The following is an 18,510-nucleotide window of genomic DNA, read 5'->3' as shown; positions in this document are numbered from 1 at the left end:
TCGAATTCGGATCATCTGTTCTATATCCTGTTTCAACTCAGATTAGAATTACGCTGTTTATGGTAATCGCAATCTTTATTTCCGGCTTATTGAAGCTTTTAGAGAATGAGTGGATATTAAAAATACTTAGTTGCACTTATATTCACAGATATAAGTAACCATTCATATGGTAGAAAAAATAGAGTATTACTTCTACTAAATATTATAGTCTATTAAAATAAATGCTTATAATATTTATTTATCTTACTTCTGGGGTAGCTAATCCCTAAGAAATGTTTAATTACTGCACTCAGTATAAGATCAGTAACCTATTCCATTTATTTTATAAATAAAAGATCTATAGGTGTCTGTAAAGCTTGAAATTTTTAAATATTTAGAAATGTAAGTCATAGATTTACACAAAATTACTAAGGAGAATATAAACAAATAATATATTATATCTTATAATGAATATTGACTGTAAAGTGTTAACTCGATTTAAAGTAAAATTTGATCTCATTATTCAAGAAAAACTCTAAAGAAATATGTAAAATTGAGAATGAATGTACTAAAGTCTCTCTCTCTCTCTCTCTGCAGTTTTCGATTGCATTAGTTTTAGAAGAATCTCTTCATTTATACTCAAACTAATACTTAAAAACGTATTGTTAAAACAAAATATTTAATTTAATTAAAATTAAATTATTTGTTATGTTTTACTGTATATGAGCTTGAAATAATATATAACAATTCTTTCAAAATTAATATTGCTATAACAAAAAAAAAAATTAAAATATATATATAACACTATAACAAGCTATATTTGTATTTAAATGAATTTATAAATAAGAAATGAAGACAAATAATAAATGAAATGAAATGTTATTGTTTCATTTAAATTAAGCTGTACTATTTAAAAACTAAATATATTACAATATGTATGAATGTAAAAAGTTAATTATAGCAAAAAATTATAATACAATATATAGTAAAAGAGTTTGCATATTAAAAAAATATTAAATATGTAAATTAGTTGATAAAAAAATTCCTTTGTAAGCTTCGCAGTAATTATCAGTAAATATTATATAGTTATTTATTATATCGTGTAAGTGAATAAATTAATTAATGATATTTATTCTATCAGCAGCTACAACACATTTACTCATATTAAAGCAAACCAAAGAAAAATTAAAATATTAAAACAAAATATATTAAAATTTAAATAAATTTCCTGTAATTAAACCATTTACGAAACCAAATATTAAATAAACCACAATAAGCCAATCGAAATAAATAAATATAAAAATAAAATAAAATAAAAAAACTAATTATGAATTTAAATAAAAATATATATTAAAACATAAAAAAAATAATTATGTATTTTTTAATGTTTGTATTTTCGGTATTAATATATAATAATGTAATAAAAAAACCAATGTAATAAAATGAAAATCGTATGTCCTTTATTGTTTAATAGCTTACATCACATTAATAAGCTACATTTTGTAAATAAGTTTTTATTATAATTATATATTAATAAAATTTTATTTGAGTTATTCGTGCGTAAATATGAAATTTTTATCGGTGTAAAAATGACTTAAATAAATAAATGAAAATGTTTTATTCCATAGAAATAAATAAAAAATTTTTTAAAATAATTTTTTTAATTTTTTTATTATTTTATTCATGGTATATAATCATATTTATTTTATTTTTTTTTTGTAGTTGGAGGTATGGCTGTATGCATTTCATTTCAATTTGATTAAAATACATAAAATTATTTAAAAAATAATATATCTCTATAGAAATAACCGTAGCGGTATGAAAAATAAATCATAATACACTATTATTGGTTATAATTTTAGTTCACTTTACACTAAGTATCTGTATGTCCAAATATCTATATGTATCTGTATGCAGTAAGCTGTTAAAATAATTTCCATGTTGTTTCAAAAAGACTAGGAGATTTCTTTATATGTATATTTATATATAATTGTTGAACTGCAAATCAATAGAGTTAGTAGCAACTGCCACCCTGCCCCCTCCTCTGGACAATCGATTTATATTTGTAGAAACTTGTTAATAAATTTTAGAAATTCTAAATTTAGGGAGGAGAAACGTTATAACTATTATAACGAAGTATATAGAGCTCTCTTTAAAAGCTTTATACATTAATATTATATTAGCCTTTAAAAGCTCTATACATTCATATTGTATTAGTTTTAAGAATTGATTTTAAAAATAAAGTTAGTCTTAAGTAAACTCGTTTTGCGAAGTGACTAAATATAACACTTGTGATCTACATCAGAAAATTGTAATAAGTATTCAACACTCGAATCATACTTAAATCATTAGTTGTATTTTATTTATACGCATTCCGACTCTCTTTTTCGTGTATTTGATTCTACCTGATTCATATATATAGATGACAGCACTTATAATAGTTTATACTCTTCACATATAATACTCATAAACACCGACGCTCGACACAAGAAAGGTGCAATTGATTTATGAATTATTCATGAGTATTACGTTAGAGTCTGCAAAAATTTGTCTCCTATTGTTTACTGTACATATATAATTTCCAACTAACAAAAACCATAGTTTAATGTACATATACTATTCAAGAACACAAACAAAATACTTGCATCCATAATGCTAACAACAACAACGCACACCAAAAGCATAACAGCAACACGCAAAAAGAATAAACAGCAACAGACAAATTTTTTGCTTAGCAAACAACAGCGCTCATCAAAAATTTCTACTAAAGCCAAAACTGATCTAAACAGCAGTCAATCATTTTCGATGAGTATATTTTCGTACTCACCTGAGTATATGCTATGACTCATGAATCATTTACCATTTAGAAATATGTCTTATGACTCTGATTAATTACCACCGGCATATTCATTAACGAAAACACTTATGAATCATTTCTGTGGCGAATGTAAATGCATATAGAAATGTGTGAGAAAAACAGTTATACCTGGTTTTTTCTGAGTGTACTCTGATTGTTAAAATCATGACTGGGTGCAATTATCTGGTCCAAATCTATTTTATTGCGAAACTCATTGATTTAAAAGTAACAGCACGAATATCTTTCTTCCATGAATTCAATTTCTCTTAGTTTAATTAAAGACTGCTAGAATGACCTTCTATAATAGCTTAGACGTTCTAAACTTGAACGTCCTTGGTGTTAGTATTTGTTTTAATATGAAAAGAGAGATATATATCAGTGTCCGAATTATTTAAATTTTAAAGCTACTACAGATATACCAAAAAATTATTTTTTGTGGAGACAACTATGAGTCCGTTATAAGAAGTAATGCCTATTTATATTTGAACTCTATTTAGAAATTGAACTAGGAAGAACAGAGAGTTACATATTCTATTAAAATGTAGTTTAGGCGTTATAAGTTCTTATAAAAACAGGATACAACTCTAGATGGAGAGAGAAAATAATGTACAGTTGACGACAATTGTAAAGACTTAAAACCCTTACAAGTTGCATTCTATGGAAATTGCAATACATTATTATAATTTTTACTTGTTAACATTTTTAGTACTATCCTTTTAAAAGTTGTAAAATATTTTCTTTCATCATAATTGACTAAAAATATTAAAGAATACGAGGGTTGCCTTTTAAGTCTTGCATCTAACAATGAAAACACAGTGAATCAATGAAAATGACTTTATTACTTTATGAAGAATTCTTTATGATGATCAATATATTTTTTTATTCGATTGAACCAATTTTCAAAACGGATTACTTGATTACTGTAACCATTTTAAAGACTATCTATTTTGCACCATTGTGTTACATCTCATAATAAACAAATTTCTATTATGCTATAAGAAGCCGATTCTTATAGAAACTTTATTACTATATTGATAACACTCATAATATTGATAATATTCATAATCATTTTGAAAGTGATGCTTGGATATATGTTGAGGAAGTTTTACTATTTTCATATAAATAGACTTAAGTCAGAAGACTTCAATCAGTTCTAAAACAAATCCTACAATTTCCAATACACCTTATATAATTTTCAAATAACTTGTATACATATAAAGGGTATTTCTTAGAGGTTTAATTTTATAGTTGGCAACACTATTTCTGGTGGACACTATTTTGATAGTTTACGGTTGAAGTACTTTAACAAGTTTTGTTATTTTATTTTCGTAGATTTTCGTTTGGTTTATAATCTTGTATAGTCTTTCCTAACCCAGAACATACTGCTGATCGGAAAAGTGTTGCAATTTGTTTTAATAATATCGATTCCTAAAATATATATTTTGGGATTCCCAAAGTAAAACATCGTTAAAGACCTGTGGTGTTAATAGCGCTGATCGGCTGTAGTTCACAGACTGCCTTGTTTTAAAAGATAATATTCAATGGAATGTTATGATAGTTATGGTATATGGAGGGCGTTATGATTAATGTCATGATTCTTCATTTTTTCTTATATATATTGTTGTTATTGACCAATCTGTGTAATAAAAAATCGAATACTTCCTTTTTATTGTAAAATCTTTCAAAAGCAATTCTTTTTTTACGATTTTATTTATTTTTTTCCAATTTTTGTTTTTTAACTTTTTCTGTATCTACTGAAGGATTTTGACCAACAAATGTTTTATTTCCGAATAAAATGGTTATATGCCATATAGAGCGCTACACAATGACAACTAAAGTGCTAAAAAATTAAATTACTAGTTAGCCTTTCATTCGAGCTAGACGGAGCGCAAATATGCTCCAAATCATATATCAATAAACCAATTTTCGTAGACATGACCATGATTTCAATATGCTTTATTGCACTTTAAAAATCAAACATCCAAAAAAGCGATATTATTACTCGAATAGCCTTAAATCACATGAAAATAGTTTTTGTTTTTAACGTCGTTAACCATTTTTGTCTACATTTTTATAATATATTTTATACGCATCTATTTTTGTATATTGAGAAAACTTTTTAGTGACACCTCTACTGTAGTTGTCAGTTTCACCCAGAGATGTTTATAATATCGTTGAGAAAATTTTGGAAAATTTTGGAAAAAAGTAAAAATTGTAATAAATCTGTAGAAATGCACAATGCAAAAACGTGTAGCATTTCGTAGGTTATGTGACATCACATAATAGTAGTGATACTTAAACCACAGATGATATCTCTTCTCCTTTGGTGGTATATTTTTTGTTCATATATTGCATTATAATGCCATCTATGTACTGATACCATATAAAATTATGCACTTATAGAATGGTTCGAACACTTATAAACAAACAACAACAACAACAAAAATTTGATTAATTTATTGAAATTTGGTTGACCATACAACGTATATAATCTGTTGTACTGCAAGTGCCAGGCTTAGAACTCGTACCAATCAAATTGGAAAGGATGACTAATCATTAATTTCGACTGATCAGAATTAAAACATCAGGCAAGATATGAGAAACGTACAAACAATTTAGCTTCTAAAGCTGATACTGAACTGTTTGTGATGTCCCAAGAAAATGTTCAAATAAGAAGTATAACATGCCAAACAAAGATGAGTTAGACAGGCTACTAACTATAGAAGAAAAATAATTTACGCACTGATGAGAATATTTTCAAGAATTCTTGACATTCCTTGACTGATTCCTTATTCCTTGACTTTCAGACAATATCTCAGATCATAACCGATCGGCAATGCAAACCACCCTGGTATTGAAGAAATTATGAAATCTATAACACAACTAAAAACTGGAGAGTGTGCAGAAACTGATAATATCGCAGCGAAGCTCTTTAAAGCAGGGGTGAATACTGGGTCTGACAACGTAATGAATTTGTTTTAAGATATTTGGCGCACTGAAAAAGTACCTCAAGAGTGGAAACAAAGCCATAGGTAGATCCATCGAGTACGTCTAGTCGTGCAGCAAGAGATGTGAATAGTAGAATATCAAAAGCAAGAATAGTGTTCAGTAATCTTCGTAGACCTGTATCTACACTCACGTGGTTATTTGAAACAAAAAAGTTTCAGTGGACTGAATCTGACTCTTCAACTCCAAAACAGGTGAAGTCTGAAAGAAAAAGGTTATGAGATCAGTTTTTTGGAATGCAAAATGAGTTTTATTGATTGATTATCTTGAAAAAGGCAAAAATATTTCGAATTTAATTGCAACCTGGTCCATTTAGAAAAGAAAATAATTCAAAAAAGACCCGGCTTAAGGAAGAAAGAAGTAATTTTTCCACAAGACACTGCACGGGTTTACACAAGTGTTCTGCTTATGGTGAAAGTTTACGTATTAAAGTACAAATTGCTTGAACGTTTATCATATTTTCCGGATCTGGCTCGCTCTGATTTTCCTTCTTCAGAAATTTGAAGCAATACCTTAGTGGAAAGCGTTTTTCATCATATGAAGAAGCCATTGCAACCATGGAACAGTATTTTGCAGAGCTTTCGTAGAATCATTTCATTGAAGGATTGTTGGAATAAATGTATTGAAGTTGCGGAAGACTAATTTGAGTAAATATACTGAATTTATAAAAAAATTCACACTTTTTCCTTTTTGCTTTCAAAACTTTTCAAACAACTTGTAGGGATTAGATATATAGCTATATAACAGATTATTATATTAGAAATCGGAAGTAAAAAATATTGATGTCAACAGTTATCAACAAATTTGAAATTATTTGTAGTTATTTCACAAAAGCGATTTATAAATTATATATTTACATATTTTTTATTAAAAAAACAACAAATTTAAATCAATTTATATTTAAGGTTCAAAGAAACTTTAACTAATTGGTCAAGAAGAAGATAACATTACCCTATCCATTAACTACTCCACCAACTATTTTTTTGCAAATTAAAGAATTAAAGCAAAAACAATGCTGCCATATTGTTACAATTTTATAGGCTCAAGTCAACAGAGCATTGAAAAAAATTATGAGCTGTTAACAAAAGGAGCAAAACGATAAAAAATAACAATGTTTGCTTTCATAGAGAAAAAATTTGAATGTTCTATTTCCGGAAAACGGATAGTAAAAAATGCATGAGTACGGAAAAACGGAAATGTTTACAAAGCATGAAAAGGAACATGAATTAGTGATATTGACATTTTTCTATTCAGATTCATAGATTAACATCCTGCCTGAATCATTACTATAAATGTCCTTTGCATTATGGATAGGGTTTCGAGCTAGTAACGTTGTTGGAATCTGTTTCCTGTCGTTCAATAGCAAGCAATAAGTAGCTTCGGAGGTCATTTTTGTAAAAATGATGTCAAAAAGAAAAAATATTGAATTTATTTTTTTAGCATAGTATTAAATGAAAATATTTATTTACGAAAATTTGGTTTATATAAATATTTTTAAAAATCAATAAAATATTTTTTTTATTGTGAATATTTTTAAATAATTTCTGATAGAACTTTAGTGTTCTTATAAGCGTCAATATTATCAAACACACGTGAACAATTAGTTTCAAAAGAAATTAATGTGAAAATTATTATTAATTGTGGTTAGTATTAATTAATACGAATAAGACCTCAAGATTGATCCCATAAAAAAATACATAAAGAATAGAGCCCTGAAATTATTTGCGAAAACTGACAGACTTATCAACACTGCGTTATCAAATTATCTCAGAATGGTTAGAGGCTCCTCGGGGAGGTATGCAGATCTGAGGGCAATTATTGCTTAGTCTGATGAAGTGATAAACAATTATCCAACCAAGGCATTAAGAGAGGTTTTGAAAATACCTCGAGTTAAGAAATAGTAAAAGTGCTCAAATGCACTAGCTCAAAGAGCTTCAACATAATAATAATTATATACATATAGAGATATATAGAGACAGTTACTACATTTTATAGCTACATAGTTTTTATTATAGTTCAAATAGTTACTCCTAGTGTTTTTCAAGCTGAGATATGCGCTGACAAAAAAGTAGCCAAGTTAGTGAAAGTACAAATTAGTGTCTTTTAACCCTAGAAAATCACTATTGATGTAGAAAGTCAGTCATAGATGAAAGTATAAATATCCATAAAACACAAATATATTCCATAAAATTCAAGGAATATAATGAAAAGTGGCGCCTTACAACTATTAGGCATTATATATTTTTGTATTATTGAGTTCCTAGACATAGATATATCGAAAGAAACGAACTAACAGGCGAAAAAGATTGAAGGGGTTCTGAAACGGACATGAATGACGCGAAAACATGAACTTCGATTTACAAGCTGCTTATAAGCATATATGAATTGATAAACGCAGTAACATATTAGGTATTTGTAGACTAATCCCGAAAACTGTGAAGTTGCTAGGATTATTTGGACTAGATAAGGTAGTAATAAAGCAAAAAACCGTTTGTGATTCACCAAACCTGTGGTTTGGGTACTTACTGGAACCTTAATGGAGAATTGTGCTTTTGCTTCAGCGTTAGTGGTTTCGAGCAAGTGAAGAAGTGAAAATGGATTCCTTCAATCACTATGTGTGATTGCTGTAACGTTTAAAAGTTTTATGTCTCTGTTTACGACTACAGAGGAAGTAGCTCCAGTGTTTTGGAACCGTTAATTCCCAGTTTGTGCAAAATAAGGGAGAATAAAAATAAAGAGTGTATAAGAATAAGTATGCGAATCGGGTCTATTTAAGACATTTTCCAAACCTAAATCTAACATCTCCGTTTTCGATTTATGCAAGTTTAAAAAGTCATGACATGATTCCAACTTCCTAATGCACACAAAGACCCCTTTCATGTATGAAGCAGCAATGCAGACAGGATTCTAAGCCCGAATTAATCTAAAATCTAAAATCACTGACAGTGGGCTGGACGTAATTATGTTAATTATAATCTATTAAAAATGGAAAAAAAAGGAAACTGACTCTTTTAGGCTATAAGACAAACTGAGGGACTATTCTATCGATTCGAATCCTGCATATATCAGAAATATCTGTTGTAATATCTTCGGCTGACTATAATTTAATTAAAAATGTTCTGGAATCTACTAACGAAAGATCTTATTAATATCAATACCTTTACTTTGCAAGTTTAAGTTAAGAGTATTTTAACAAAACTACGATGACGTATCTTAAAGAGGGTGGTGTGTTGTTGTTTATTGCAAATAATTTAAATTATTGCATCTAATGAAACTCTATCTGACGCTCTTGTTGTAGTTGCAATCGTATCCCTATTATTATGTTTAGAAAGAGCACTTATGACACATTACATATTATGAAGTCATTATAATATATAATCCTTGCAGCACGATTATGTTTAGATCCCATTTAATCTTGTACAATTTAAATTTTATATATAATGCAGAGAATAGTGTGAAGTGCATATTTCGAACTATTTTGCCAATATTCACTTCTCTGAAATATTTGTTTCGATATTTTATTTTATTTTGTGTTTATGGATTAAAATAAATTTTGTTATTCTGAACTCTACAAAATGACATTTAGTAAAATGTGATAAAGGAAGAATTTGCAGATTTTTTATTATTTATATCTCGAAACGAAGCTAAAAATTTTATAAATGATGCTCTTCAAAGCTTACTTAAATTAAAAAACTGTCTAAACGTCAATAAAATAATGTGCAAGTATAAAATGAATGTCCTTTCCGGATTTTACATGCAGTAGCATTTAAAAGAATATTTATTATAAAATTTGTTATTAAATGCATCAATATATTGATTGAATTTATATTTTGTTTAAATTTACTGAATATTGCTTACTAAAGTATTTTATTTTGTTTAACATAAAATATTGTTTTTTTTTTGTTTTGAATAGCAGAATCAGCTATTTGGTATAGGAGTCTGTTTGACTGAAGGAATATTCTGAAGTTCATAAAAGGATATGTGCAACAAAAAGTTTGCATATTTTAAGTTCTATGCAAACAACATTTTTTCCTTCTCTAAGTGCATTTTATATGCATGTACTTGCATTCTAAGTAAACATTGCCACTATTAAAATCTTTTAAAAGCTGAATATGTAAGAAAAATCCCTTAAGGTCTCAGCTGGGTGAAAATTTACAAAATCTTGATGAAACGGAAAATATACTTTAATAAACACTGAGTTTATGGTAGCAAAATATTTCATCTATTACTTAGTATTATCGTACTTCATCGATTCTATACTGCATGGGACAAAGCAGAGAAAAAAAAGGATTTTAAGGATTTAAATTTAGTTAGATTTTCCAGCATTAAAAAAAGTAAAGTTCGTTATTTCTTTTTAAATCGGGTGGTAAATCAAAAAAGAAAGTGTGGTAAATCAGGCTTACTGTACTTTAATAACCAAATCGATTTCAATCTAGATTTACACTCAGTTTGACAAATTCTGTTGCCCAATCGAATATTTTTAGAATAATTTAGCATTTTTGTAGTTTGTGTTGGTAGCCATTTATACGAGGATCATTACTTATTTTTTGAGCCTAATAATGAAAAAATATTAACTTGTCATTAAAAATTGCTTTATTGTTTCACAAAGTATTCTCCTTTATGATTAATACTCGTACTCTTTTGCATACAATCCAACCATTTGTCAAAGCATCTTTTCCAATATTCTTCAAACACCTCAAAAACATGGTTTTCAAATGCCACAATGGCTTCTTTCGCCGTTTTCCACAAAAATTCGTTGTCCACGTTCGTTCTTGACGTCCGGGAACAAGAAGAAGTCATTGGACTGTATGAACACATCAGGACTGTGTGGCCAAATCAGGACTGTATGATGGATAACCCACCAATACGATTTTCTGAATGTTTATATAGTCGATTATTAGACGAAATGTGTGAGCACTCGCTTTGTTTTGATGGAGAATGATCCGTCAACACTTGTTTGTTTTCTGTATTTCACTGAAGAGTCCGGTTGGTTGTAACAAATGGCTTTATACCATTTGGAATTGACCGTTTTACGTTCCTGTAATAGTATCCATATAGTTACCATATGACTGAAAAATTAAGCGACCATTTGTTTTGAAGTACTTCGAGCGCAAACAACTTTTGTTGGATTTGGTTCATTTAAAAAACCCATACATTCGACAGCAGTTTGAGTTCCGGTTCGTACGCATATATTTATAATTCATCACCTGTTACAATCCGGTATACGTCATTGTACTTCTTGAGCATTTGACAAAAAGTCTAAAGTAGGTTATGTTTAATAATGTCAAAATTTCGTATAGAAGGCCCAAAATATGAATTGTGAGCTCCCTATTTCCCGTAAATATATATATCAAATCACACTTTACCTCTCAAGTCATATAAAATAGCGCTGAATAACTAGATAATTTTTCTACCTTCACAAAATATTCGTACTGTTTTAAATTAATATCGAGTGTTACACATTTTGCTCGAGTTTTACCAATCGAAAATGAGAACTGCACTAGAATTTAATCTGGATTCAAAAAATTTACCACAGATTTATTAATCGAAGACGGCAATAGTAAGGCATCAGGCTGCTACACTACTTAGTTTGTGTTTTCCAATTGAATGTTCTAAACATATTTTAGTATGTTTGATTAGAGTATGTCATAAGCTTATAAATCCCTATAAGGAAATTCAAACAATCAAAACCTTAATTTTTGAACTAATCACACTTTTTATAAAAATATTAATATTTTAAGTTTAACACAATAGGCCACTTAGTCTTAGTGTATACTAAGGATTGCCGGTACAACCTAACCTTTGATTTACCAAGTGAATATATTAAATGAAATTTGAAAAAAATGGAATATCAACTCTAGATCTGCATAATCATGGGTTCAGAGCTTCGTCAATTTGACCATCACCTTCATTTAAATATCCCTGCCAATTTTTCATGTTACTTTAAGATCCAACAACTGCTAGAAGTAGATGCTTTTTGTTCAACCCAGGCACACCAAAGGCTCCCCTCACACTCCCCGACCATCCCCAGACACTTTATTTAAGAATAATAGTACTACTAAGAAAGTGATTTTACTTAGACATCATTCTTCTACCAAATGTATTTTTAATCTAAGAATGCAATCCATCACTGCAAAAATGGCCATATAATAATATTTGTTCTTGTATTTCCAATATAAAATTGATTTTCACGAATAATTTCTGTTAAGTATTACTTGAATTTAACATTTACCATTATATCACAAAATAATATTAATAAATACATTAATACATTAATTAGTTATAGATAATTTGAAACCAATCACCACACTTAAAGTGCATTCATATAATTAATTTTTTTATCACAATGTAGATATAATTATTTAAAATGCATCTCAATAAGTTTTTGATTGTAATTTGCGTGCGGAATATTTACCTCATGTAGTTCTGCGGATTGATATTTGTAAACAATATAAATTTCTCATTAAACACAAGATACATATTTACTCAAATATAAAACCACAACATATCACAATAGAATTTGTAAATAAAAGGGATTTTCCACTTCAATTAAAAATAAGAAAATTAGTTATTTGTAGTGAATATTTACTAAATAACAAAAAAACTTTATTTGATTTGAAATGATCAGATTTAGGGAATAATAAAATGAGTAAATAGATTTGTGGTCTATTAAAACCAATGCTACAAATTCGTATGAACAGGTTCTAGGAATAATCCTAAAATTTTTTTATTAATTGCAGTGTTTTGGTAATAATACAGTTGCACGGTTCAAATGCATCCAAACATCCGTACTTGATTATTAAATCATAATCAATCATAATTAATTATTATTGACTTCCTAAATTATATATATCTGGTCGATGTATATAATTTTATATATCCATATCCATGGATATGGATATCAGATATATGTTTTCGTCACTGTTTTTTTCTCTTAAACGAAACTAAACGAAACTATAGATTAAATCTATTTAGAAGTAGTGGTAATCACTCTTCTAACTATTGTCTGTTAGGTATTAGAGATATCTGTATAAAATATATATCATGAATATGCAATTTTGCTTCAACAGGGCATTCAATGGCATCAATTCTTATTTGACAAAATGACAAAAGGACACTTTTTACAAGAAATGTTATATATTATACTTTCCAAAATAAATTAAAAAATAGTTACATTAATTATTGAACTTAAACCAAATTCTGGATTGGACTGTTTACTTGGGCAACATGTTCCCATCGGACCAAACAGAACTATAATCATATAGTGAATATCTTTAATAATACGCAAGGTGGCAAAAAATTAAAAAACATAAAAATTGAATAAACCATTTGGAACTCATAAAGACAGAATCTGGACCAACCATTCAATTTTGTGGATCGAAGCTCTAAGTCGAAATCAACAAACCTTCAATTATGATTGTGTAATACATTATTACCGAAAACTCCACTACTGATAAAATTTTATAATAATTGTTCTGGTTTTAATTGTAGGTGCGAACCAACAAGACATTTTTGAAGAGAACTTGTTAGAACACGTAAAATTTTCTAAAAGACTAAATGCTTAACTAATTTAAGCCTTATAAACAAAACTGAGACTTCATGCTGCCAACAAACTTTCAATATAACATTAATAACAGGTTAGTATCAGAAAAATATCAACATCCAGACGAAAAAGGGGTTAGCATGTTAAAGTTGCGCACAACCCCAAGCTGTTGATGTTTGTTACAACAAAAAAAAGGTGAGTGTTAATGAGAGGTCACTGAAGATTATGCCTCGAAGATGAGGAAACTGCTACGCATATTCTTTGTGACTGTCCAGCTTTAACAAAGCACAGAAGAAACTAATTCCATATGGGATTTCGGTCACCAGAACAGTTCAGGAACTCTTCTCTAGATTTAGTTCTGGACATTGTTCACAAAAGTTTAAATGGCTTTTTAAAATCAATAGTAAAATTAACACAATAGGCCTCTTCTGGCCGCAATACCGGCCATTGGATGGAATCATCGAGAGGGCAATCTATAAAACTCCCGCATATCAGTTTTTGCCAAACGTAGTATTAAAAAAAGGAAAGAAATCAGCAATCTACTGATTGAACTCTGTCAGTGTGGCTTCAGAGATAGTAAAATCAAATTAGCAAGAAGAAGCAATCTTTATGGCGCTAATTCTGTATTTGGTATCCCAGTTAAAATTATACAGTTATATAGAATAACGTTTAGAAGTTCTTCCAGTTCTCTTTTAATAGGAAATAACCTCTTAGAGCCGTTTGTTAACAAACTATGTTTGAAGATAAAACCAGTCGTTTGATTTCTTTAATATTATGTACATTGGAAACAATGTTTGGGTGCCAAATTTGAGCTATACTGTCCCAATATTTGACAATAATATCACGCTCCTTGCGTATTGCTATAATAATATTATTGGACTGAACATTCGAGCATCTAGTGTGGTTTTTTTCAATTTAGAAAACCAAACAAAACAAATGAATAAAGTTATTAATGAGGGAAAACCAAAGTATATTCTGTAAGGAACCAAATCTCTTAAGCATATTTGAACCTACGTCACTATAAACAATAATCAGTTCCTAGTTGTGAAAGACTTCGTTTATCAGCGAACCAGCACAAACACCAACGATGATGTCAACCTAGAGATTCAATACTCTACATTGACTCTACATTGACTTACTTCGGTTTAAGTAGATAATCCTCAATTATCTACAATTATCTAGCTCTCTTCCGCCAAAAACAGTCACATATTATACGTCTCTTATAATGTCTGTTCAACAATAACTAACAGTGATGAGAATTCTTAGGGTGAAATCGAGAGAAAAACTATTCAGAAAATCCATGATCCCGTATGCGTTGATAACAAATATCAAATAAGATGGAATTATGATGGAATTAGTGGCTTCAGGAGTTTATTTATATCGTATGGATGAAATGGATGAAAATGCTTCAGCTGGAAAATTGCTTGATTCGGCACCCGCTGTTGGAAAACCCGCTGCTCGACGGAAGTATTAAGTGACCAGCGATATAAACAATTTCGGAGGTGCCAACAGGTGGCAGAAATACACAGATTGGGCTGCCTTAAAAAGACCTTTGCCACATCCATGTTTGTTATAAGCGACTAAGTGATCAAGTAATAAGTAGATTTTTTTAAATTTCAATAAAACTAAACAAGTAACCTTAATTTTAAACTAAAGTAAATAAAATATTATTTTGAAAATTCATTTTTAGTTCAAAATTTTATAAATTATCAGATTTTCTCCGGACACATCTTCTTTTACATATATTCCCGTACAAAATTCATCAGAACACGAAAACAATGGCAATCTCGAGCAAAACTTTAGAAGAACTGATAACCGGTATAAGAGAAATTTTTAATTCTGAAGACATAAATGTGGACTTGTATATGTCACTACAAAATAAGGTCTACACTATGTTCAAAACGGATATGAGTTGGAATGCTGAAGAGATTAATGCCAGTAGCAGATTCGTTTACATGTGCCGTAGAATTTATGCACACGTTATCGAATTTCTAAAAGATTATGTACGTGAAAAATATCATATCGACTACACCATTAGGAGTGATGAAGAGTATCTTGCAAACTATACTGAAGAAGTCTACAAGTTTAAACGAAACAGTAAAATACTTGAAGGTATTTGTGCACCCGTGCATTTCTATTGGATGAATAGTGTCGAGAAGCAGTTGAAGAAAAAACCACTGAATATGTATGATATAGCATTGAGTATATGGGATAACGGTATTCTGCATCGCTCGTTTCCCATTCTCAACGAGACAATCCTTAATTTAATCACTATGGATCGATCAGGTGACACAATAGATAAGGATTTACTACGAAATGGAATTTTGTCTTATACTGAACAAACGCAGGGAGAAAAAACTCAATCAGACTTCACCATTAGTCCATATAAAAAACAATTTATCAAGCAGTTCTTGAAAAAGACAATGTATTTTTATACACAACTCGCTAACGATAATATAACGAAGTACTGCTTACGTGATTATGTGCTCTTTGTACGGAAACGCATTAATGAGGAACGTGACCGTATGTTGGCTTTATGTTTACCAGTTAACTGGAACTTAGTCGAGCAAGTTGATGAAATCTGTGAAGAAGTAAGTCACTCGATTAGCAGTCACTTAATAATGTTATAATATATTTTATTTCCAGGCTTTAATTGCACAAAAATTTGAATATCTCTCCAAAGAATTTATGCAATTATTAAGATCTGGTAATGGTAAAGACGCTGAAGTGGCCTATAATTTCTTCAAGGACTTTCACTATAATTCGGATGCTGCCAATATTTTTAAGCGATGCGTAAATAGTGAGGGCTACAATGCTATCCGAAATTGTGATGTCAAAAATTGTGGTAAGAAACCTGCATGTAAATATGCTGAAGTTGTTGCTGAAGTTTTAAACAAATACAATGACTTCGTAATGGCACATTTTCCTATCGATCAAGACATGGTACGTGCTCTATCCAACGCAACCAAGAAGTTTTTTAACCATAACATTTTTACTGTCGCTAAGTGTAAGAATCCAGATTTGATCAATTTTAACGAGTATCGTTGTAGTTTGGAAGAGTGCTATGAGTTGGTTTACCTAGAGAAAGTGGAGAATGGTGAATGAAAATAGAAAATCATATTTATATTTTTAAAAATTTTAAGTAAATTCATAAAAAATTAAATTATTTAATAATTAGAAATTGTTGTTTACACCAAAAACTACGATTTATTTCACAGGGAATTCTTGCTATATGGTAAACAACACTCTATAGATCGGTTACAATAATATATAATGAGTAAATCGAAAAGATTTATTATTTATAATGACTACAGAATAGATTTATCATAGATTTATGATGCTTTATTAAAGTATACAGATCGTTAATATAAATTTGGTGGGAATGTGAACAAATAATAAATATATAGTACCACACATATATATAATACCGAGTATTACATATGGATAACCATAATAAACTACTCGACAGTACATGTAGTCGAATAAAATATACTTCGGTATCCCCCAACATATAAAGAGCAGCAATAAATACTTGAATCTGGGAGCCAAATTATAGTCTAGCAACATGTTCTTTCAGACTGACTAATTCTGTACAATAAAAACAATTTATTTGCTTAGAATTTGACATTATTTCCAAATGCATATTCCATATGTTCTTTTAACTATATCTGATTTATATCCGTGGAATTGTAATATTTGTACACTTTTTCCATAAAATAAATTGTCATAACCTATAAAAATTACGCACATCACCTTTCCCAAATCTGGTTTTCTGGAGCATGCTTTTGAGGTTCGCTAGCAATTAGTATAATAAAAGATGTGGACAGTAATTTTTTGTGCAGTTCTTATGTTTAAGCAGCTATAATTGTATGCTTGTAACAATAATTCATATTTAATTGTAATCATCGCATCATTTTCAGGCATAAACAATTCTCTAAGGCTACCTAATGGGGCCACAGTTTTTGAGGCTTAAATTTTTGCATTTAGGAAAACATGTCTCAAATTACAAATCACATCAACAACCAGGCAGTACTCAAAGCCCTTGAATTCCTTATCACAAAATCAAAGATAGTAAGAGAATGTAGGGAGATTAAATTGAACTGATCGAAGAGCTAAACCGGTTGGATAACATCATCTTTATCTGGGTCTCTGAACATAAGAACATCGTAGAGAACGTTAAAGCCGACAGTTAAGTCCGCTTTGGTGCTTGTCTAGATACGACTCTAGCGATATCGGTTTATGTTATCTTAGAGACTTTTAAGAAATATACTAAGAGAAGCATTTTTTCCTTTCCAATAACAACTTTGCGGTTAACCAGGCTCTTTCTGTTCATGGGTGTATAGGAACCCACGCAGAGAAACTATGCATTCCTCATAATTCTCACTATAGAAATTGTGGAATACTGCTGGAAAAATATGACATTAAACACAAAATAACGTATAATAAAATGATTAAATTACTTATCCCGTAATAATAGCTCGTAACAATATTAATAAACAATTAAATAATTTAAGCTAATATTTCAGTGCTATATATAATACATTAGAGTAAAAATAAGTTAGCGGTAAAAACCAACTCAATTACTATGATTAAAGACAATTAATTTTAACTCAACTGTACTTCAGATTAAATCCACTGTTGATATAATTTGAAACTGTAATAACTAAATAGCTTGTACTCGTACTCCGCAAAGTCGTATTTGAATTATTGATAATTCATTCATAAATATCTATTTACTTTCAATGAAGTGCAAACCTTACTTAATAAGTTACGATTAATGAATAGTTCAATACCGCACTTCGTACATTTGAAGCACCTAACCAATTTAATTCATTAAACCCATACCATAAAACTAATGAAGTAACTGTATTTCACTCAGTCCGTTTTCATGTTGCACATACGAAATATTCTATTGCATTGTTAATTCTACATAAATTAATTAGTCATGCTATATAAGAGATTCATTGATTTCTCCCATATGACAACGTCAAACTTCAGTGCACTTGCCAAAACCCTATATAAAATGATAATCAAGTCTGTGAAAGGAGTGCATTAGTTGTGCAATTTTGTGTTTAACATTCGTCCATTACGGAACATTATCAATTATTTTGCTACAAAATGGAAA

The 18,510-nt window shown here is 29.4% G+C and overlaps 1 protein-coding gene across 1 annotated transcript; it reads left to right on the top strand.

The window, feature by feature from the left end:
* Positions 1 to 15,069: 15,069 nt before the first annotated feature.
* LOC119686124 (cullin homolog 1-like) lies at positions 15,070 to 16,522 on the top strand. The gene is made up of 2 exons (XM_038100600.1): positions 15,070 to 15,976; positions 16,032 to 16,522. Exons 1-2 carry the CDS (start codon positions 15,164 to 15,166, stop codon positions 16,488 to 16,490), a joined length of 1,272 nt encoding a protein of 423 aa, XP_037956528.1. The 5' UTR covers positions 15,070 to 15,163; the 3' UTR covers positions 16,491 to 16,522.
* Positions 16,523 to 18,510: the final 1,988 nt, after the last annotated feature.

This window comes from Teleopsis dalmanni, chromosome 2 (assembly GCF_002237135.1).
Source record: "Teleopsis dalmanni isolate 2A chromosome 2, ASM223713v2, whole genome shotgun sequence".
Classification (NCBI taxonomy): Eukaryota; Metazoa; Arthropoda; class Insecta; order Diptera; family Diopsidae; genus Teleopsis; species Teleopsis dalmanni.
This window is presented reverse-complemented; position numbering and strand designations above follow the sequence as displayed.